Source organism: Ascaphus truei, chromosome 7, assembly GCF_040206685.1.
Source record: "Ascaphus truei isolate aAscTru1 chromosome 7, aAscTru1.hap1, whole genome shotgun sequence".
NCBI classification, from domain to species: Eukaryota; Metazoa; Chordata; class Amphibia; order Anura; family Ascaphidae; genus Ascaphus; species Ascaphus truei.
The window spans coordinates 28,980,904-29,005,524 of record NC_134489.1 but is presented as its reverse complement, the minus strand read 5'-3'; the positions used below and the strand labels follow the sequence as shown (position 1 = coordinate 29,005,524).

General features: G+C 43.1%; 1 protein-coding gene across 4 annotated transcripts; it reads left to right on the top strand.

Annotated features, from left to right (window-relative positions):
- The first annotated feature begins 1,731 nt into the window (after positions 1-1,731).
- Positions 1,732-23,506, top strand: LOC142498874 (intelectin-1-like). 4 transcript variants are annotated; one of them, XM_075607493.1, is made up of 9 exons: positions 1,837-1,847; positions 3,138-3,201; positions 5,895-5,962; positions 6,810-6,956; positions 11,216-11,463; positions 12,572-12,730; positions 12,930-13,050; positions 15,977-16,080; positions 21,949-23,506. In XM_075607493.1, exons 2-9 carry the CDS (start codon positions 3,197-3,199, stop codon positions 22,099-22,101), a joined length of 1,005 nt encoding a protein of 334 aa, XP_075463608.1. In that variant the 5' UTR covers positions 1,837-1,847; positions 3,138-3,196; the 3' UTR covers positions 22,102-23,506. The 4 variants fall into 4 exon arrangements, with proteins under 4 accessions (XP_075463609.1, XP_075463611.1, XP_075463608.1 ...); XM_075607494.1 differs by lacking the exon at positions 5,895-5,962 and having other exon boundaries at positions 1,732-1,860; XM_075607496.1 differs by lacking the exon at positions 5,895-5,962 and having other exon boundaries at positions 1,740-1,847.
- Positions 23,507-24,621: the final 1,115 nt, after the last annotated feature.

Below are 24,621 nucleotides of genomic sequence, written 5' to 3'. Positions count from 1 at the left end.
CCTCCCTCCCCCGGGCAACTATCCTCACCCTCTACCAATTGATTGGCACAGTGGAACATCATGCCCATAATATGAGCGTGGTTTGCAACCTAAAAAAAACAACAGCACCAAAAAGACACAACAACACAGCAATTAAATAAATTAAACACCTAAACAACAGAACAATTAAAGAAATCAAACACCTATACAACACAAAAATTCAATACAAACAAGCGCTACAAATACATAACAATTAATTAAAAACAATCAACAAAATAAACCAGAATTAAAAAAAGCAATCATAGAAAATAAACAAGAATAAAATTAACAATCAAAAATACACAAGAATTAAACAAATCAATCAAGAAAAATACATAACTGTGAAATAAAAACATGCTTTTTCCAAAAAAATGCTTTGCTTATCACTGTATTTAACTATAGCCCTAAAGGGACATAGATAAATAGATTTGCAGTCAATGGACAGTCTGGATTACTGTACTATATGTGTTGGGGAGGGGGGTTGTTCAGGATAAAGGAGGTGGGTAGTAGGTTTGTTGTGTTTTTTAATTTTTATTGAGGGTAGAGGGATTGGGTGAAAGGGGTAGTTGCCCCAAGGGTGGGTGGTTAGGCCTCACAGGTGGGTAGCGGGAGTGGTTAACCCCTTCATTAATATAGCTGTTCCCACCGCTGTTAGTGAAGGGGTTAACTCCTCCTGCTACCTTCCAGGCAGGCCTAACCACCCCATGTGGGGCAACAACCCCCTTCATACACCCCCTCTGCCCCCAATAAAAAGGCTATTCCGGTTTAACCCCTTCATTGCCTTTGTGGCTACCCACTAAGGTAATTAAGCTGTTTTTATTTAAATACTAGTGTGCAGAACAGGGGGTCTCCAGAGATGAACCACATTGATTTGAGGTACGGAGACCCCCTGCTTCCCGAGCTACAGGCCCCGTTAGGGGGTGCTGGTATCCGCATGCAATGTTTAAATCTCCGGCTTCGTGTGACCCAGACATTTAAACACATAGGAGATACCGGGGCCTGTAACTCGGGAAGCAGGGGGTGAAATTAATGTGGTTCAGCTCCGGAGACCCCCTGCTCCCGCACACTAGTGAGTAAAGACACTGACTGGCACGGAGTGTGAAGCAGGGGAACCTGGTTCAATTCCCGGTGTCAGCTCCTTGCGACCTTGGGCCAGTCACCTTATCTCCCTGTGCCTCAGACACCAAAAAATAAATAGATTATAAACTCCACGGGGTAGGGACCTGTGCCTGCAAAAATGTCTCTGTAAAGCGCTACAAAAAACTAGCAGTGCTATACAAGAACATGCTAAAAAAAATAATGGTCCATTGTGTTGTATCCACTGCAAAATCATGCTTGTTCTCTAGGATGAGCAAAGTGTATGGTCTGTTGCAGCCAATTAGTAAGTACGTTCGTAAAAATATTATAAGTGATTGGAAATAGTCGATCCACTGCTGGATACGGCCTCCCCAATAACCTTGCAGATCAGTATCAGATAATACCAACTGCTGCTAAATGTCTAGTGTGTTTATATGGAAGAGTTGCAGAAAGCAACATTCAATTCAATGCATAGGAATACCCAGAAAAAAAAACAGCACCAAAGTCATAATTTACAGTGAATTAAACTGGGGATTAGTGAGGGAAATGCCATGTGTAAGTAGCTGTAGTTTCGTAAAATAACTTCCTTTCTCTTCTTGATGCAATGTTTATTTGTCTAACTAGTACATTGACCTCTTGAGCAAACCATAAAGGTATTACAAACAAACGTAAGTAGAAGACGGTGCTATAAAGACGCTTCTCGTTGTTGCTTAAAGACCAGAGAGAGCTGCAGAACGTCAACGAGAAAAAAGGTAATTTCTACTGGTAAGAACATTATCTAACATAAATGAACTTCTAGATATTTTCTTGCCAGGAACAGGAAGTAATCTGTTGCATGTGTTATACACAAAAGAGAGGTAGAGTTTTATTTCAGGAACTTTGGTTGTTCTCTGACCCACCGTTGTATGGGGCCCGTGAATGAAGTTTTTATTTTAAATCTTTATGTACGGCAAAATTTCAGTGCTAAAAAGTAATAAAACCCTTAAAAAAATGTGCATCGTATGTGTAATGACTTCATACATATGGGCGGATATGGCACATAATTTATTTTAAATTATTTTTGACGCATCCCTGAATACTTGATTGATACAATTTAAATAAAAATAGAATTGTGTTATTTTGTATTTATAACTAGTATTAATAAATATAAATCATTAGGGCAATATTATATATGATAGGCTAAATGTGAAAATAATATATTTTGTTAACCTAAATAATGAAACGTGGCTGCTGAGTCACATACATAGCAACACAATTCTGCTCTATTAACAAGAATATTAATAATACGAATTGTAATTAACACTATTACCAGTTTTTCTAGGGTTTATGCCAAGTTGAATGTGGCAGGCGATTTAGATGCACTTTCTATTTTTTGGATGCACAGAAACATTCTCATGTCTTTGGACAAGTTTTCTTAGCTGTTTCTGAAGATTCCAGGTTTAACCTAATAATTACCAGAATGCAGGGTTAGGCATATGGAGAGAGAGAGGGCGAAAGAGGAAGCGAAAGGGAGAGGGAGCGAGAGGGGTTTTTGGAGTAGGAGACTTAAAACCTTGGAATGTTTTAATGGAATTGATACTCCCCCACATACCTCAAATACAGGATGTTACCTTCAAAGATACAGTTCTTTAAATGCTATGGCTGTGCTGAAAAGCTGTGTAATTTTGCAGGCATAAACTTACAGGGCTTCATGTTAAAATGTGTGCTCATTTGCATATCATTTCCCAGCATCCCTTGCTGCAGTGGAAGCATTGTATTGTACTATGAGATCATTGTGAAAAGCAGGGTGGCAGATGTTTCTGAGACTTGTGAATGTGCTCACAAGGGATATTTTCATTTGCTTGTATTTTCATTTCCACTGTACGGTGGAAGGTTATTTGTCCCTTTTTTTCCCATCATAACTTATTTAATCTGTGGTTAAATGCTATGAAAATATATAGGCGAGGGGGGTATACAGTATGTAATCAAGACAAAAGTAGTGCAATTCTGGGGCAAAACATTTTGTATTGATTTCAGTAGTTCCACTGTTCTTCTCTGCGCAGTTCAAGATGCTGATACATATCCTGTTGCTGCTGACACTCACCAGAGAATATTCTGCATCATGTGGTAAGTTCCTTTTCCAGGAAACAACCAATTACAACATTGAAAAATTGCAAACAAAATCTTAAACAATCTTATGACTCGTTGAATTCTCTGCCCTGAGTAAGATCTCAATTTTGCAGACCACAGAACTCAGTTCAGTTACAACTATTCAAGTACTCAGACACACACCCCTTACTATTCCCTGTAGCTCCTGACTGCTTGCATACCTATCCGATTGAGGTCCGATTGAGGTCCCGAGTGTGCTTTGGAAGTCAGAGTTCCCGGGCCAGTCAGGCACCCCGACTCACATTTGTCAGCTTTGCCATGTTTTGTGAGGACACGGATGACATAGATGGGTATGTGCGGTCCTTTGAGAACTATTGCGAAATGCGCAACCTACCTGAGCACTGGGTCAAATACCTGGTCCCTCAGCTGCGCTGCAAAGAAGGTGTGGCACACAGAGATGGACCAAGAGGATGCAAAGGACTACCCGGTTGTGAAGGAGGTTCTCATGGCATGTTATGTCATTACCCCGGAGACCTACCAGGACCAGTTCAAAGCCCTGAACAGAGGGTCCAAAGATACGCACCTCGAGTTCATGTCCCGACTAGAGCACCAGTCTAAACGATGGATCGCCGGGTGTGAGGTAACAACTTTTAAGACACTCCATGACCTGACGGTCAAAGAGCAGCTCATGTTAAAATGTTTTCCTGAGGTGCAAGAGTGGGTCACCGACCAAACATCGGCCAGTGCGAGGCAAGCGGCAGATTACTTTGTAGCCACATGGCCCCAGTTCCGGAGGCAGTCTCCTGGTGTGCTGTAAACCTACAGTGCCTTTCCGGGTGTGACAGCCTGATCCCCCCCTAACCAGCGCAAGCCCCTGGCGGCCAGCCACAGCACCTACCAGCACCTGGCCGGCACCTACCTAGTTAGCCCATGAACGGCAGTGCTTCAGGACCTAGACAGGGTCCATGAAATGTGACTGTCCCTAGCTTCGCCAGTCCCATGGTGCCGGGGCTTGGCAATGTACCCCAGCAGCCCGGGCCATCACCTAGAAAGGCAGCCCAGATGATCCAGCACCCTCACCTACGTTCCCGATGCCAGTCACAGCGACCAAAGCGACCAACCCCCTTGTTCAAGCCGTACCAGCACCCCAGGTTGCCACGGTCTGGCTTCGTCCCACTGACGTCCGGATCAAGCACCTCCGACTGGTGACAGTTGGGGACAGACTCTTATACCTTTCTCGCCGGGTGCTGTTGTTCAGCTGTCTGGGGGTGTAAGCTTTTCATGGTGGTAAGAATGGGCGCCAGGAACTTATTCACAAACAGCACAAGTTTATTTGGATACAGTCATACTTATATGAATCTCCCCTGGGACTCCACACAGCTCCTCAGAGAGGCCCACATGGCTTTGATCACATTTTTATACTCTCCACATCATCTGGAACTTGCCCTACATATTGTTCAGTGCCAACAGTTAAACCCAAACCCCAGTATAGAGAATCTGGCGTACTTCAAGCATAGGAGTTGTGGGTGTGGCTACTCCCAATACGGTGCTCCCCCCAGTGAGTCCCTGTTCTTGGGCCCCCAGGGCATAATGCCGCTGCATCACTTTATATCCTAGGCAAAGGGCTTCAATTTGAGAGTGGCCCTTCTAACATAAGGGGCACTCTTCCCTCACTAAGAAAATAACAGAGGTGGCCGCACATCCAACACAAAAATCCGGGCGAGTGGATTTAACCACCGGGCGAGTAAATATTGGCCCAAGCAGCACACGTTTGGTACTAGGTGGCGAGTAGATTTTTTTGTGTGGCGAGTAGATTTTTTGGTGATTTGTCAACCACTGCTTATATATATGTTGTGGTTTTTTTGGGGGTTCAATAGGAGCTTGTAGGTGTCCTGTATGAAGACTACATAGACACAGTATGAAAGACCTACCTGTTGCTCTTCCTGGAATCCTCCTGATGATATTGGGGCACTCCTGGGGTCTGGGTCCCAACCTCCTATATTTCCATATTTATACCTCATGATGACCTCACAGTAGTGATGTACCGGGTACCCATAAATTACCCAATACCCGGCACTATTTTCAGTACCTGGAAATTACCTGGACCCGGCACCAGGCGGCTGGAACTCATTGCCAGGTAATTTCCATTTTGCACTGCTCCCTCAGTCCTCCTCTTGGAGAACGGCATGAGCAAAGCAGCAGAAGACTTACCTGCAGCTGGCAGCGGAGGGTAAGGAGAACCACTGCGGAGAGTGAGAACCAAGGCGACATCCTGGTGGTGGTGGGAGCAGCGGCAGACATCTTGGAGGCAGTGGAAGCAGAGGACATTATTGTTCAGCTGGTCGAAGCAGCGTCATCCACAGCTGGTGCCAGTGGAAGCAGAGGAACGTGACAGGAGCAGGAGTGTTACAATTGGACAGTAGGGGAGGAGCTGGCTATAAAATAGTAACGCTCCTGCTCCGGTCACATGTTCCTCTGCTCTCACCAGCACCAGCTGCAAAGGATGTGTTCCACTGCTCTCACCAGCTGAACAATGACGTCCTATGCTACCACCGCCACCAGGATGTTTGCCGCTGCTTTCACCGCCACCAGGATGTTGGCGTGGTCCTCCTCACCCTCTGCAGCGGTCCTTTGCACCCTCCGCTACCTGCAGGTAATTAAAAGCTAACCGGCCGGGTATCTGGTACTGCAAATTTTCTATTTTTCCCCAGCTACCCGGTACCCAGCAATTCTCAGGACCTGTTACAACACTACCTGGCAGATCACCATGGCTACAGAGGTAGTGTTTGGGCTCTTTAGTACTTCACCCCACCCCATGTGAAAGGGTGAGCTCCTTCTAGAATATGGGCGGAGTTACACTATTAGCAACAATAATATAAAGGTTTTTGCTGTGCAACAACCCACCAGAACCCCTCATATAACAAACTAGTAACCCAATGGGGGGGTTCCAATATTATAAGACAAGTTTTCAGGAGTTCTCTCTCTTCCTTTGGTGGCAATACTAATAGTTATTACACTAAGACCCACTGATAAAGCTTGCAGTGTATATTTCACAAGAAAGTCTCCATGGTAGTTACAATCACTGGTCACATCCATAATGACTAAGTTTCCAAACTAGGATTTTTTTTTAGTGAAACCATTTACAATCTTTCTACTTTCCTATGAAAATGTGTCTCGCCCTAATCAGTAGATAAAGGGATTGTTAAAATTTCATTCCCAAATCATCCTTTTAGAAGCTTACAAATATTAGTATGGATAGTCAAATATGAATTGTGAGGGATCTCTCACTCTAAATGTTGATTAAGATATGGTAGTTTGGGCAAAAACAAGACATTTTTGGTCATTGTACCCTATGTGTAACAGAATGATGGTCCAGGGAGAAATCTGATTTCCATTATTTGGAGTAAGGAAGGAATTTAATTTTTCCCTTATGAGACATTATTGGATGATATTTCACCTGGGATCTTTCTATTTGCAAAATACGGTAAATAAAAAAAAGATATAAGAGAAGTATCTGTCGTCTAAATATACCGTAGTTTGAACTTGATGGACAATGTGTCTTTTTTCAACCTCATCTACTACAGTAACTGTATGCAAAGATGTAATGTGCTGAAATGTCTGTTTAGAGCATGCTTCTATATCGGAGAAGAAGGAGAAAATTCTGAACCTGCTGGCTTGCTGGGATGACAATTCAGCATTTGATCCCTCCTACCCCACTGGAGCGGGATACAGGAGCTGCAGGGAGATCAACAATTCTGACAATGAAGCCAAAGGTGAATGTTTATTACAGCTGGTGATTTGTGATGAAAATGTGGGTGGCATGTTAATCGGTTTTGGATAGAAAAAGTGAAACATTAAGCGACTTATTCTACAAAAGTATACACCTCTGATTCAGCGCTACCGCAAAGAATGTATATTTGAAGTCAATGAGGCTTTTGGGTAATGCTGAATTGGAGCTATGGCAATTTATAGGATAAAGCCCAAAGAGTATTACAAGATAGCAAGGGCCATTTTTACTAAGCAGGCTTCTGCAATATGACACCTGCAAAACACCTTAGAGCCGATTCATGTCAATTGGTTGTAAGGTGCCCTAGCAGAAGGCTGCTTCATACATATGGCCCAAATTACTCATAGTGAAAGTGATATTAACAGGATAAGGTCTCAGAATTAATTAAAAGTTGTATCATTACAAAAATGATAGAAAACCTATATTTTTTAATACTTTATTAACCCTTTTGCTGTTAATGGTCAGCAATACATTATTTCAGTCCAATAAAGCTTTTTCCAAATCCTGATGAAGGTCACCTTACTGGGCCATAAGACACCTACAGGGAGGAGTGGCTCAGTGAGTAAAGACTCTGACTGGCACTGAGACAGGGGAACCTGGTTCAATTGCTTCAATTTTTTCATATTAAAAATTATGTCATGGATATCTGTCCATTGCTCCATCATTATAGACATAGGTATATGTAATAACAGAACATAAGAACAGAAAATACTGGGTCAGATCGAAGGGTCAATCTATTCAAGTAACCTGTATCCCACCTTTTTTGCTGTGACAACTCCAGTGGTAGCTAGTTATAACTGGGATTGCGTAAATTTAGTCACGTGAGGATTACCGGCATCTGCATTTCTCTCCTCTCCCTACTGTAGACTTTCGAGCGCAGAGGAAGAGGAGGGTCACATGACACACACAGACGATTTAAAAAATTTTTTTTAAACATTCAATGCTTTATTGCTAACGGACACATACTGTACGCACACCCCTACACCATGTGGGAATTGAACATGAATACATTTTTTATAATACACATGCAGGAATCAAACTCAGGCCCTTCCATTTGCTAGACCAATTCTTTACCTCCTACACCACAGGATTGGTGTGGCGTAGCAAGTAGAGAATTGGTCTAGCAAGTGAAAGGTCCTGGGTCTGATTCCTGTATGATATGGTATAATTTATCAATTATTATTTTATATAATAATTTATAAATTATAAAATAAATAAAATAATAATTTATAAATTATACATTGCAATTTAAATAATTTATACATTATTTTATTTTTATTTTAATTATAATGTACAATTTATAAATTATTATTTTATTTATTTTAAAATATTCCTAATAACCTCACTTAGTATCTGAGCCCTATTCCTAATAACCTCACATAGTATTTTAGCCCTACTCCTAATAACCTCATTTAGTATTCCAGCCCTATTCCTAATAATCTCACTTAGTATCTGAGCTCTATTCCTAATAACCTCACTTAGTATCTGAGCCCTATTCTTATTAACCTCACTTAGTATCTGAGCCCTATTCGTAATAACCTCACTTAGTATCTGAGCCCTATTTCTAATAAGATCACTTAGTATCTGAGCCCTATTCCTAATAATCTCACTTAGTATCTGAGCCCTATTCCTATTAACCTCACTTAGTATCTGAGCCCTATTCCTAATAACCTCACTTAGTATGGTATAGGAGTGTGTGTATGTGTTCGTTGGCAATAAAAATATAGCAATATACATTATAATTAAAATAATTATTTTATATAATAAAAATAAAATAATTATTTTATTTTTATTTTTATTAAAATGTATAATTTATCAATTAATATTTTATTTATTAATCCTGTGGCATAGCAGGTAAGGAATTGGTCCTAGCAAATGAAAGGTCCTGAATTAGATTCCTGCATGTGTATTATATCAAATGTATTAAAGTTCAACTCCCACATGGTATAGGGGTGTAGGGGTGTGTGTATGTCTCCGTTAGCAATAAAGCATTAAATGTTTAAAAGAAAAAATGGATATGTTTTAAATCAGTAGCAACGTTTAGACCGCTCTTTAAGCGAATCACGCTATAACGGTATACATTATATATATATATATATATATATATATATATATATATAATCAAAAAAATAAAAAAATAAATAGATGATACCGTTCTGTGGCTAACGAAATGCTTTTATTTGTGCGAGCTTTCGAGATACACTGATCTCTTCTTCCGGCGATGTTACAATGAATGAAGCAAAAGGATAACTTAAAAACAGTGTCTCTTGGAATGTTATCTGTGCTGTTCCTTCCCCCGGTGTCGATGTGTTTTATGGCTAGAGGTGTTAAATGGTTCCTGAAAGCAAGTGAAGAAAGAGTGTGTGTGTATCAGTGTGAATAAAAATGAATGGAGAGCCCACAGTATATACCGTGCTTTACACAAGGTGTGTGTGGAGTGGGACTGGATATAAATGGTGTGGGTGGGTGTGGAAATGTGAGAGTTAGTAGCACAACTAAAAGTGTGTGTGGATACTTAGTGGTCCCTATTGGTGTATAGGGATGGAAAAACAAGGAGTATTAGTATGTGTAAGAGACAGCTGTGCGTGCATACATATAGCACAGTATGTACAGACATGGCCTTTAGCGCTTATGGGACGAGAGTTCACTACTGTCAGTAATGACTCATAAAATTTCGATCTCTGTTTAGGCCACTGCTAAGATATATATATATATAACATAGAAAAAGAACAAAAAGCACTCCGTAATAATAGTCACTGGTGTGGGTGCAGATCCTATAATGAAGAATAAGCAATACGATACCGTTTGGAAACGATATGGGAACAAAAAAGTGTAGCACCAAAGTAGTACTGCAATAGTATATCTCTATTGGTGGACTATAGTGAATAATATAGTAAGATTAAGTGTATATGGTGCTATAAATATATGCAAAAGTGGAAAATGCAAATACAATTGACATATAACAATAATATCTACTAAATTCTATGATAGAACACAAACATCTTAAGTGAAAAATAAAAATAAAAAAGTGCATAAAAGAGAAAAAAAAAATAATAGAAAATAATTAAATAAAGTCCAACCAGTCCTTTAAACATTAGTCCATAAATAGAGGTAAATGATGTTGACAAGGGGATCTCCGGCTGCTCTCACATGGGATTAACCACATCCACGGATATCTAAAAACAGAAAAAGAGAGAGCGCACGCCCCATAGCATAACACTGTGTATTTATTGTAAAAGGAAGGGAAAGGGGGGGGGGGGGGGGGGGAAAGAATCACACTCACAAGATAAAAATTATAAAAAGGCAGTTTGTGAATATATCACCACCATCCGGTTCTTTACTGCGGAATAGCGTCTCTGTGAACTCTTTCAAGACTGCCAATGAAGTCACCGCTCTCCGGATTCCTGGGGTGCCGTTTGTCGCCTGTTTGCTGTCCAGAAAACTCAGCTCTCTACTCCGAATGGCCGCCGTATAGTTCCCACGCTGGATTTGGCCTCGTGCGCGTGCGCAGCGTCGTAGTGACGTAATTGCGCTCTCAGTATCCCTGACGCGTTTTGTCACCACTGGGCGACTTTCTCAAAGGGCTGAGCTTTGAGAAAGTCGCCCAGTGGTGACGAAACGCGTCAGGGATACTGAGAGCGCAATTACGTCACTACGACGCTGCGCACGCGTTGAGGCCAAATCCAGCGTCGGAACTATACGGCGGCCATTCGGAGTGGAGAGCTGAGTTTTCTGGACGGCAAACAGGCGACAAACGGCACCCCAGGAATCCGGAGAGCGGTGACTTCATTGGCAGTCTTGAAGGAGTCCACAGAGACGCTATTCCGCAGTAAAGAACCGGATGGTGGTGATATATTCACAAACTGCCTTTTTATCATTTTTATCTTGTGAGTGTGATTCTTTTCCCCCCCCCCCCCTTTCCCTTTCTTTTACAATAAATACACAGTGTTATGCTATGGGGCGTGCGCTCTCTCTTTTTCTGTTTATATATATATATATATATATATATATATATATATATATATATATATATATATATATATATATATACACACACACAACTGTGTGGATATACAGTTCATTTTATTTGAAGCACTTTACATTAGTTCTACAATTGCAATTATATATTTTATTATATTTTTGGAGAATTTTTATTGATATCTATAAACTTTACGCTTTTTATCTTAATTTAGCGCTCAGATAACTTTTTGAGTAGATTAATGTAACCTGCTATTTTTACCCTAGATGGAATTTACACTTTGACCACTGAAAACAAAGAAACTTACCAGACCTTCTGTGACATGACCACCAATGGAGGAGGTTGGACCTTGGTGGCCAGTGTTCATGAGAATAATATAAATGGCAAGTGCACCTCTGGAGATCGCTGGTCCAGTCAGCAGGGAAACACTCCTAACAACCCAGAGGGTGAAGGCAACTGGGCAAATTATGCCACATTTGGGTTGCCTGAAGGAGCCACCAGTGATGACTACAAGGTATGAAGTCTTCAGTGAAATGTACTTTCATTATTTTGGTCATTGGACATTAGATTTTTTGACACAGATCTGGCACTGTTTACTTTTGAAGTGGGCACAATGAAAAGTACTAACGGACGGAGCCCGCTCATGGCCCGCATAGCCAGTAATGCTTGCGGCCCTGAAGGAATAACACAGCAGGGTTAATCCTACTAGGCCACAACCAGAGAGAAGCAGTCAGAAGCAGTCCCTCTTACTGTGTTTCTAGGCACAGCTCTTACAACAGATTTCACTTTTATTTATTTTTAGTACTCTGTATTCTCAATAGCTGAATCCCATTAATTGCAGGTCCGGGGACCCCATGCTTCCTGAGGTAAAGGCTTCCATATGTGGTGCCAGTATCTCCTGCAAGTGTAAATCTCCTGTATCATGGACCACGTGACCGGGACATTTAAACAGCTGCAAGATACCGGCACCCCATACGGAGAGGTCTGTACCTCAGGAAGAAGGGGGTCCCCGGGCGTGAAATGAATGGGATGCAGCACTGAAGACCCCCTGCTTCAATACTGTGTCCTAAAAATAACTAAGAGCAAAGCTTCATTACCTTAGTGGTTAACTGCTAAGGTAATGAAGGGGTTAAACCCTCCCGTCACCCCACCCCCCGGGTGGCCTAGCCACGCAACCCCCCATCTAGACAATGTCCAATATCCCTATTAGCCAAATGGATTTATTGTATTTGTAATGTGTATTTTTTATGTTTCTCAATGGGCAAAATCGCTATTGGCCAGATTATCCAGATCTGGCTAACAGGACTATTGCCCATAACTGTGTGTAGTGACGGGGGGGGGGGAGTTCTTGGGATAAGGGGCAGGGAAGGTGAATAAGACTCCCGGGGGAGGAGGGTGTAGCGGGAGGGTTAACTTCTTCATTACCTTGGCGGTTATATATCTCCCTCCCTCCCCCTTGTGAAAAGTCCAGAATTCTTAGCACCATGCATTGCTGTGTGCCGTTGAGGGAGATGTCGTGTAGTTGCCCAAACTTATCTTGCACCAGGGCTCCCCATTCACTAGTTCTGCCACGTATAACACTTTATCATTTTGACTGCTTGGTTTGTCCCATGTGCTACCAGAACCCTGGCTACTATGACATCAGCTCTAAAGACATTGGTGTGTGGCATGTGCCAAACAAGACACCATTAGCATTCTGGAGAAACTCATCACTTCTGAGATACCGAACAGAAACTGGCTTCCTACAGCATGAGGGAGGGAACCTCTTTCAATTGTACAAGGTAAGGATCTTCTGAGATAATACACCAAGTCTGGCTTCCTACAGCATGAGGGAGGACACTTCTTCCAACATTTGAAGGTAAGGATCTTCAGAGATGCCACACAAAAGCAAGACCTTTCCTTTCAGGATTCCATCAGAGATGTGGCCGTGTTAGTGAGTTATATCCCTTACTAGCTCTTTATTTATTCTTTTTCCCTTAGAAATACCCAGTGAGCTACAATGTCGGAAACTGCTTGGCACAAAATGGACCGGCTGTGCCTGTTGTGTATGACCATGGAAATGCAGTGCAGACAGCCAACTATTACTCCCCAAATGGAAGAAGTAAGTAATGTTTAGATATAGCAAAGTGTAATAATTTGTAATAATGTCGCGTCCAATGTGAAAAAATACGCCCCTCCCCACTTTTTAAATAGCAGGTTTTCCATGTATATTGAGACTTTTCTCCCTCCACTGTAGAGGTAAATGAGAATATTCACAGCTAGTGTTAGGACCTGCATGCTCATCATGCTCATGACGTGGCTGCAGGCTTAGGCCACGCTTATTGTGCCGGTGACGCGACGTCGCCCGAAAACAAATGCATTGTCGTCGGTGCAAGCGTTTATAGTAAGCGCGACGGCGACAAAGCGACAGGGCAACGCGATTTTTGGTAGCCGTAAATATTTGATTTTTCAGGGGTTCTCGCCTCATGTGACAGCCCCTGAACCAATCAGTAGCCTGGTCGCCCACGACGCCGCCACAAAGGGAAATACAACTTTCGCTTGCGGCGACGGGTAACGTCACGCGGCGACGGCACTATAAGCGCGGCCTTATAACGCTTTGGCCAAAGGGTTTAACTAAATGACTCTTACTTATGAAAATACTAACTTTCAAGAATGTAACTATGTATTTTGTCATATTGGATGTAGCATTGGGTATTTTTGTTGTATTAATTTGATGTAACGCAACTTAATAATAATAACTTTATTTAATATAGTGCTTTTCTACCAATGGGATTCAAATATAGTTTCCATATAGCTTGCAGTATGTAGCGCTGTACATAGAATTTTATAGGCATAGCCTTTGCCCACAACTTATCTATTGTATGTTTGGGGCCTGAGGCACAGTGAGATAAAGTGACTTGCCCAAGAGCACAAGGAGTTGTATTGTATGTCTTTATTTATATAGCGCCATTAATGTACATAGCGTTTCACAGTAGTAATACATGGGGTAATCAAATAAATAACAGATAATATAAATAACAGATCATGGGAATAAGTGCTTCAGACATAAAAGTAACATTAAGGAAGAGGAGTCCCTGCCCCGAGGAGCTTACAGTCTAATTGGTAGGTAGGGAGAACGTGCAGAGACAGTAGGAGGGAGTTCTGGTAAGTGCGTCTGCAGGGGGCCAAGCTTATGTATCATATGTTCAGAATATCCACAGTGCTATTCATATGCTTCTTTAAGCAAGTGTGTCTTAAGGTGGGTCTTAAAGGTGGATAGAGAGGGTGCACGTCGGGTACTGAGGGGAAGGGCATTCCAGAGGTGTGGGGCAGTCAGTGAAAAAGGTTTAAGGCGGGAGAGGGCTTTAGATACAAAGAGGGTAAAAAGAAGACATCCTTGAGAAGAACGCAAGAGTCTGGATGGTGCATAACGAGAAATTAGGGAAGAGATGTAAGGAGGGGCAGAAGAGTGTAAAGCTTTAAAAGTGAGGAGAAGAATGGAGTGTGAGATGCGGGATTTGATCGGAAGCCAGGAGAGGGATTTCATGAGGGGAGATGCTGAGACAGATCTAGGAAAGAGTAGAGTGATTCTGTCAGCAGCGTTTAGGATAGATTGTAGGGGAGACAGGTGAGAGGCAGGAAGGCCGGACAGCAGGAGGTTACAGTAATCAAGATGGGAGAGAATGAGGGCCTGAGTCAGAGTTTTAGCAGTCGAGCAACAGAGGAAAGGGCGTATCTTAGTTATATTGCAGAGGAAAAAGCGACAGGTTTTAGAAATGTTTTGAATGTGAGGGGCGGATGTGAGAGAGGAGTCGAGTGTGACCCCTAGGCAGCGTGCTTGGGCTACTGGGTGAATGATGGTAGTTCCAACAGTGATGTGGAAGGAGGTAGGGCCAGGTTTGGGAGGAAGTATGAGGAGCTCTGTTTTAGCCATGTTGAGTTTAAGGCGACGGAGGGCCATCCAGGATGATATAGCAGAGAGACATTCAGAAACTTTGATTTGTACAGCAGGTGTAAGGTCAGGTGTTGAAAAGTATATTTGTGTGTCGTCAGCACAGAGGTGATAATTAAACCCAAAAGATGTTATTAGGTCACCTAGAGAGAGTGTGTACAGAGAAAAGAGAAGAGGTCCCAGGACAGAGCCCTGGGGTACCCCCACAGAGAGATCGATAGAGGAGGAGGAGGTGTTGGCAGAAGAGACACTGAAAGTACGATGGGAGAGGTAGGATGAGATCCAGGATATAGCTTTGTTCCGAATACCAAGAGTATGGAGAATGTGAAGGAGAAGAGGGTGGTCCACGGTGTCAAATGCTGAGGGAGGTCGAGTAATATGAGCAGAGTGTAATGACCTCTGTCTTTGGCAGCATGGAGGTCATCAGTTATTTTAGTGAGGGCTGTTTCTGTGGAGTGAGCAGTGCGGAAGCCAGATTGTAGAGGGTCTAGGAGAGAATAGGTGTTGAGAAAATGGAGCAAGCGAGAGAATAAAAGTCGTTCAAGGAGTTTAGAGGCAAAAGGCAGGAGGGAGACAGGTCGATAGTTAGAAAGACAGGTAGGGTCAAGCTTGCTGTTTTTGAGTAATGGTATGACTGTTGCATGTTTGAAGGAGGATGGAAAGGTTCCAGAGCAGAGGGAGGAGTTAAAAATGTGTGTGAACGTAGGGATTATATTAGGAGCAAGAGGTTTTAGGAGATGGGAGGGAATGGGGTCAAGAGGGCAAGTGGTAGAGGGAGAAGAGGCGATCAACAGCGACACATCCTCCTCTGATACAGTGGAAAAAGAGTCAAGGAAGGCAGGAGGAGAGTTAGGAAGAAGTGTAGGATGGGAGGAAGAAACAGAGGGGATGTTCTGACGTATGGATTCCACCTTTTCCTTAAAATAGTCAGCAAAGTCCTGAGCGGAGATGGATTGGCTATTGCTAAATCTCGTGTGGTCAGTGGTCTCCGATAAGAGGTTTGTGAACCAATGTGCTAGGGAAACTGTCCACTATTGTCGTCCATGAACAAAAGGCTAATCCTGCATGCTCATCAGCTGCTTATTACTCTTCCCAGGTGAGTTTGTTGCTGGTTTTATCCAATTCCGTGTTATAAACACTGAGAAAGCTGCCCTGGCTCTGTGTGCTGGAGTGAAAGTGACTGGTTGCAATGTAGAACATGTGAGTACGGAACTATGAATAATAATAATAATAAAAATAATAATAACATGTTCTTGTATAGTGCTGCTAGTTTTACATAGCACTGTACAGAGACATTTTGCAGGCACAGGTCCCTGCCCTGTGGAGCTTACAATCTATGTTTTTTGGTGCCTGAGGCATAGGGAGATAAAGCGTCTTGTCCAAGGTCACAAGGAGCCGACACCAGGAATTGAACCAGGTTCCCAAGCTCCAAACTCAGTGCCAGTCAGTGTCACTGAGCCGCTCCTTCCCACCACAGTGAAATCCAGGAAAAAATATGTGAAGATGGATTATAACGTTGGAAAAAATGACACAAAGAAATCTAAGTGTCACAAAAAATCCTAACATAAAAATGAACAAATGTCCAATTATATCCAGGATAAATGGTATACTTATCCCCCCTTGACATGAAGAGTACAGTACTATAGCTTAAAGATGCCAGACAGTAGTTTCCGCCAGATATCAGAATCCAAATAGTAGTAAGTCCCAAAGTCAACCAGGGAATAAGTGTCACCAAATAGAGTCTCAGGGTCACTGCAGTTCTTCAGTACCCGGCCCCCCAGATTTATATTTAAACGAATAAGGAGTGGCAAGGGGAGGAAGAAGCAGAAAATCCAAGAACAGAGGATACAACAAGAACAGACGGGGAACATATCACTAGAGTTAGATAATTTACCAGACACCTTCATCATGAACCTAACTGACTTCATCTTAAATGATGACCACATTAGAGTCCTTAAACGAGGCCTTTCATATTCTCCCACTTCAAATATGGACCAATTTGAGTATATCAAAGACACCAACCTATTCGCCAGAAAATTATTGTTACACAAACACTACAGGAAAATTCAGCAAGCAAGGTCCAAAAATGTGGACCCTGTAGAAATGGGCAATGAAGACCTAGAAAATCTAGATATCCTATTGGAATTATGTGAAGAAAATGAACGAACACCAGGTGTTGGTCCATTCACACAACTTAAGCCTAAAAGTAAATTCACCCCTCCAATGGATACCTGTAGTAACGTGGAAACTTTTGTTAAACTGGTGTCTAGAGACATAGGAAATATGATATCTAAAGGAAGAGGGAGAAAGAACAACATGGATAAAAATGAAAGACAGGCACTCAAAGATTTATCAGAAAGGAAAGAAATTACTATAAAAAGTTCAGACAAAGGTGGTAACATTGTTATGCTCAAAACTGACAACTATGTCAAAGAAAACATGAGGCTCCTTAGTGATAAGAACTGTTACAGGGTCCTAGAACAGGATCCAACACTGATTTTTCAGAAAGAATTAAAAATCCTTCTAGATAAAGGTCTGGAAGAATCTGTGATTTCAAAACAGGAACATAAATTTATGTATAACCTATCCCCAAAAACAGCAACTTTTTACAGTCTGCCAAAAGTTCATAAAGATCCCATACATCCGCCGGGCCACCCAACTGTCTCTGGCATTGGGAATCTTACTGAGGGCCCTAGTGTCTACATTGACAAAGTCCTGAGAACCTTTGTAACATCTTTACCATCATACAGTATGTACAAGACACCCGGGATGTATTGAAACGATTAGAGGGAAATAACCGTTGATAACGGTACAGTCCTCTGTAGTCTTGATGTTGAATCGCTCTATACAAGCATTCAGCATCAGGTGGGCCTCAAGGCTGTAGCATCTTTTCTCTCTACTCGAGGCACCAAATATCTTGAACATAACGAGTTCATGTGTGACCTCTTGTCTTTTGTCCTAACCCACAACTATTTTATGTTTAACAACAAACTCTACCTCCAGGTACAGGGAACTGCAATGGGGACAACATGTGCCCCTACATATGCTAACCTGTACCTGGGGTGGTGGGAGAAATATACGGTGCTCAATGAGAACATGACAAGATTCACAGACAATATCATCATATGGGTCCGTTACATAGATGATATCCTGATATTATGGAATGGCAGTAAAACATATTTTACAACATTTGTGGAAACTTTAAATTCCAATCAACACAACTTACGGTTAACATATGAAATCAATGAAAAGAATCTGGTTTTTCTAGACTTAAAAATCTCCATTGATCAAGATGGCACTATTAATACTATATCACATGCCAAGAAAACAGCGACTAACAGCTATCTCAGGGCAGAAAGCCATCACCCGGCATCACTCATTAAAGGTATTCCCACAGGACAGTTCCTCCGAATTAGGAGGAACTGTTCTAATATGGCAGATTTTCACTGCCAGGCAGAAATAATGAAAAACAAATTTCTAACTAGAGGCTACAGCAAAACAAATATAAATAAGGCCTTTAAGAATGCAGAAAAAACAAAGAGGGAAGAGCTACTGTACACTAAAAAACAAGTAGATACTAAACAAATAATCCCCTTTATAGGTACCTATAATGCCCAATGGGATCAGATTAAATGTATCTATAGAAAGTACTGGCATATCCTCTTGGAGGATGATGACTTGCGGGAGGTTCTTAAACCATTTCCCACAATGGTACCGAAGAGATCCAAAAATCTCAAGGACACCCTGGTCCATAGTCATTTTCAAAGTAAATCACAAGTCCAGACTTGGCTCCCACAGAACACGCAAGGTACCTATAAATGCGGCACTTGCAAAGCATGTACATATGTTCAGACCAGTAAAACATTCAGAAGTACCCATAACAAAAAGATCTTTCAAATGAAAAACTTCATAAACTGCAAAACAATGAAAGTTGTTTATTTAATTACCTGCAAATGTGGGATACAGTATGTGGGAAAAACCGTCCGACAGTTCCGAAGACGAATATTGGAACATGTCGGATCCATCAGAAATGAGTTGGACACCCCGGTGTCCTGCCATGTGAGGGGAGATCATGGCGGAGACATTAATTCTTTGCAATTTCAAGGTATTGCAAGTCTCAAAAGTGATATGAGAGGGGGAGATTGGGACAAAAAACTTTTACAACTAGAGTCCCGCTGGATATATCAACTATCCACCCTGTCCCCATGTGGTTTAAATGAGGGCTTCCTTTTCACCCCCTTTCTGTAAACCTTGTACAACTGTTTGAAATCTGCCCTGATACATACCTGTTTTCCATGTGTTTACAGTCATTAATAACATCCTATTTTTGAAGAGTCTTAATATCTCTAATAACTCTCAAAGGGATCCTCTGTGATGAAGAATACTCAGTTAATCCCCCCTTTTTTCTCTCCCCTTGTGGACCAAAGTTAACCATTAGTGTTCACTTTTACCATCACCTCTATAGGTTATTTTGGCAATGACTATCTTGTCCCGTTCTAGACCATTTCGATATAGATATGTACTATATAACCATCTACTCTGATCATTACTATAGCCTGTATAATAATGAGTGTTATTATGCCCCACAACGGGATGCAGCAATACACAATGATTAAAGTGATTTAAGAATCCTTTATTACAATCACTAACACATACTTTCTGACAGCCAAAGGAATGTAAATAACATAAACACGAGTATCCAAGGGTATCCACCAATTACGGACCTCATAGGCAGTCAGGTGACAGTGTTTATGCATCACACACTCACCTTTGCATTATGAATGACGCGCGATTAGAGCAGGCCTGCACAACTCGTAAAGTGAGAAGGGCCGAACTGCTCCAAGAAAAAAAAAATTGGGCCGCACAGGTAAAATCATCACCATCATCATCATTCCTTGCACCTCATCATCATCATCCTCATATCTTCCCCAGCATCTCACATCCTCATATCTCCACCAGCACCATTCATCATCATCCTCATATCTCCCCCAGAACCCCTCACTATCAACCTTTGCGATACTCCCCGTCTATCTCTCATACCCCCATCTCTCCCCCTCACCCACACAATACCCCCCTCCACATCAAACACACAATAACCCCCTGCACACCACACACATCCCACCCCCCCTGCACCTCACATCCCTCACCCTCCTTGCACCTCACATCACTCTCCCCCCTGCACCTCACATCACTCTCCCCCCCTGCACCTCACATCACTCTCCCCCCCTGCACCTCGCATCACTCTCCCCTCTGCACCACAAATCACCCCCCTTGCACCACCAATCACCCCCCCTGCACCTCGCATCACTCTCCCCCCTGCACCACCAATCACCCCCCTTGCACCACCAATCACCCCCCTTGCACCACCAATCACCCCCCTCCACCTCCAATGACCCTCCGCTGCACCTCCTATGACCCATCCAGCACTCCCCATCTATCTCTCATACCCCCATCTCTCCCCCTCACCCACACACATAATACTCCCCATCCACATCAAACACACAATAACCCCCTGCACACCACACACATCCCACCCCCTGCACCTCACATCCCTCACCCTCCTTGCACCTCACATCACTCTCCCCCCTGCACCTCACATCACTCTCCCCCCTGCACCTCACATCACTCTCCCCCCCTGCACCTCACATCACTCTCCCCCCTGCACCTCGCATCACTCTCCCCCCTGCACCACCAATCACCCCCTTGCACCACCAATCACCCCCCCTGCACCTCCAATGACCCCCCCTGCACATCCAATGACCCCTCTCCCCTGCACCTCCAATGACCCTCAGCTGCACCTCCAATGACCCCCCCTCCCCTGCACATCCAATGACCCCCCTGCACCTCCAATGACCCTCCTTGCACCTCCAATGACTCCCCTTGCACATCCAATTACCCCCCTTGCACCTCCAATGACTCCCCTTGCACATCCAATGACCTCCCCTCCCCTGCACATCCAATGATCCCCCCTGCACCTCCAATGACCCCCCCTGCACATCCAATGACCCCTCTCCCCTGCACCTCCAATGACCCTCAGCTGCACCTCCAATGACCCCCCCTCCCCTGCACATCCAATGACCCCCCTGCATCTCCAATGACCCTCCTTGCACCTCCAATGACTCCCCTTGCACATCCAATGACCCCCCTTGCACCTCCAATGACTCCCCTTGCACATCCAATGACCCCCCCTCCCCTGCACATCCAATGATCCCCCCTGCACCTCACCTCCCCAGCACCTTAGAATTGTACTTTAATAGCTATTACCATGGCTAGTATAATTATATAACCGTGGACAAAGACAGTGATTAATAGCTATTTCTTCATATACACTGACGTCTTTGATAAATTAGCGCACAGAAACCTCCTTTATTTTTAATTTGTTTTAATCATTTGGTTCAATGTATATTTTGCTGCAATAAATATATTTTAATTATTTAATTAATAAATAGTACTTTTAATTTAGCCTAGGGTGCTTTCTCGAGTGCGACATAATAGGGAGCTCTCTTTCTTTCCTTTGTTTACCACAGTTTACATTCCCAGTAAGCACCACCCTCGCATTCTTTATTGCAGTTTAGTTTCCTGTCATTACACAGGACATTCATTTACCCTCCTCTGTGGTGTTGTGCGAGACACACATTTGACCCCGCTTGGGGTTACTTTTTTCTTGTGGATAATTAAATAGTAGTGTACAGAGCTTTTGAAACATGTTTCTTATACAAAGCCACCATACACTTTAAGAAGAAACATGAGGTTTAGAAATCTCTGTACACTATAATTTCCTCTATGAAGCGCTATTATGTTGGACCTCTAAAATGTATCACAACCTACAACTAATCCATTGTTCAGAGAGGTTTATGCACCACAGGTTTATTTTAGATGTTTTGTAACCTACATAAGGATTGGTAGAAATCTATAAGAAATCTATATTATCTATAATGTTATCATGGGTTAATTTCCCCATAGATCCTTCTATGTTCTTTTTGAGCCTTGAAATGGTTAAGTGCCTTTCTTTCCAAACGTGAGATGAAGTGTGCAGTTGAAAACCTGCCTTCTCCTTCCTTTTTTCAGCACTGCATTGGTGGTGGGGGGTACATCCCAGAGGGGAGCCCTCGGCAGTGTGGAGACTTCGCTGCATTCGATTGGGATGGACATGGAACCCACGTAGGATGGAGCTCCAGCAAAGAGATCACAGATGCGGCTGTGCTGCTCTTTTACCGCTAACATCGAATGAAACGGCGGAAAATAAGCACTTGGCCGCCTCTTCTGCTCATTTTCCTAACTGTTGTAAAACCTCTGCCCCTATATTATCCGAAGGTTTCTTTCATATTTAGGATAGCCTTGTGTCTAGCCCAGGTGTTTCTGAACCCCATTACTGTATTAGCTTCTCCCATCTCACCTGCGAGGCAATGCCACGAACCCGACCCCCTTTCTGTGATGAAGTACTTCCTTACACCCGGTTTATGACCTTTTCTTCATCATTACATTACGCCTCAGTTCTTAGGCCAGGTCCCCAGCGGCTGCTGCGGCACCCGCGCCACACACCACAGCATAGCTCTCTATGGGGAAGGCCCCAGTGGGTGGGTGTTTGGGCGCGCAAATGACGTGTACGCTGGCAGGGAAGACAATCATTTGGTGTTCACGTGCCGCGATCATGTGGTCGGCGCATAACCAATGGCAGGGCAGATATGCCCCATCATGCCGTGCCCCTCCCTCCCTTCCCCCCCCCCCCCCCCCGTCATGGACCCCCCCACGCATCCCATCGCTCCCCTACAGATCACACAATACGGCTTTCAACTGTGCACATGCCGCCAGGCGCGCGTGCTGCAGGTAATACTGGGGGCGTAGCCTTAGGGTAGCACATTTAAGGACATACAGATGTATCAGGCTTCATTGTTTCTCCTGGTGCCTTATTATGACACCTGATGGGATACGCTGCACCAACACTGCCACGGAATTTTTGGCATACGCAGCATACTACACACACTACATCTGTAATTCAATTTTTAAATAACCTAAGTTAAAAAAGAACAATACGCAACATTGTTATCCAAATAGGTTAGAACAGGGGTGCGTCCCTCTGCCTGCTCACGCCCCCTCCTTACCTTGTCTTCGGCGTTCTGATGTCACAACGTTGTGTGACCCCATGGCGTCATTTGACACCGCGTTGCTATGGCGACGCATCACAAGAAGCCGCCGGAGACAAAGTAAGGGAACTTACAGAGGCGCGGGGCCTCTGTAAACACTGCGCCCCTCTGAAAATCTTATGCACCCCAGTTTGCGCACCCCTGGGTTAGAAGTTGCAACAGTAGCAAACTGCAATGATTGTTTATCTATCTAGCCAATTAAGTTTAACGTGACCCCTGATGTGTCCACACTTTCCTATCTTTGGAGCTTGAGTGCTGATCTTACATGTGAGTGGGTGATGGCAGCCCAATGCGTTTTGCCTGCTTAATCTTTGCAGGTTTATTGCTAGTTAAACAATTAAGAATCATCAGGTAGATTTTAATGATTGATAATTGTGATACCTTTGTATTATGGGTCATTTAGCCCTTTATCACTTTTGAATTAACAGAATCAATTTAGATTTTGTTTAAAAATAATGTGCAATAAACATTTGAGCAATCTATGAATGATTCCTGTGATATGTCCTTGGTCTATGCAGTTTATAGAAATTCTTAAAGAGCATAAACATGGAGGCGCCATCTTAATTTCCCAAAGGAAACTGAGGATCGTACTGTTTTTGAAGTGAAACTTCTATGCTGGGACCTACCAAATGAAAATGTCCCTTGGAGTAAATCACCTTCATGGTGACAGAAGTGCAGTCGCGGAAGTGACGTCACTGCTGGCAGAAGAGGCCGTCAGTGCTGGTTGCTCGACGCGCATGTGCAGCCCTCCCGTGCTCGGCGCACCAGTGCAGATGTAACACATGCGCAAACGCCACACACACACACACACACACACACACACACACACACACACACACACACACACACACACACACACACACACACACACAAGGAATTCACAGTTACTATACATATAGAAGTGCAAATAGGCAAAACAGGGGTGTGTGCCACGCACGCGCGTTCTAAGTCAAAATTCTTTGCATTTTGGCAATTAAATTGTTTTTGATTTTTAATTAAAAACATCACCATCACAAATACAATTTCTGTGACAAAACACAAAGAAGTTTCACTTAAAAAGCGCGTGCTACGCATGCACACCCTTTTTTAAATTACTCTTGCAGGGAGGAGAGGGCACAATAGATTTGTAATGTAACGATATTTATTTAACCAATAAAGTCTTATATATCAGCTATATGCATGTCACAATTGGCAAGGTAATGGCATACAAAGTGCTCGGGAAACTGAAATGTATACAAAGAAGGTATCATAGTGGCTGGGTAGAATTACCTTTTGATGTATATATCTCGACAAATGCACTTGCCCGCTTGCCACAGGCGAGTGCATTTTGGCAGTCGAATGCTTACCTGCGGCGGGGTCCAGCAGTGTGGTGCGGCCATCCATGTCTTCTGCCCTGCAAACTGTACTCTTTCCCCTGCAGGCCCTGAAAAAATGGGCACGCAGCATCAAATGTCGCGTTACCATGGCAACGGTACGCTTCTTGACATCATTTGACACTGTGCGGCCATTTTTTTGCCGCACCACGCCATAGGACCCCGCCGCAGATAAGATTCGTGAGGGGGGGGGATATTGAGTTTTGGGGGGATTATATATAATA

What these genes read in the sequence shown, in the direction of transcription:
- LOC142498874 (XM_075607493.1), top strand. An exon ending in CCACCAGTGATGACTACAAG is followed by an intron (nt 11,464 to 12,571) that starts GTATGAAGTCTT and finishes ATGTGCTACCAG; the next exon opens with AACCCTGGCTACTATGACAT. An exon ending in TTACTCCCCAAATGGAAGAA is followed by an intron (nt 13,051 to 15,976) that starts GTAAGTAATGTT and finishes TACTCTTCCCAG; the next exon opens with GTGAGTTTGTTGCTGGTTTT.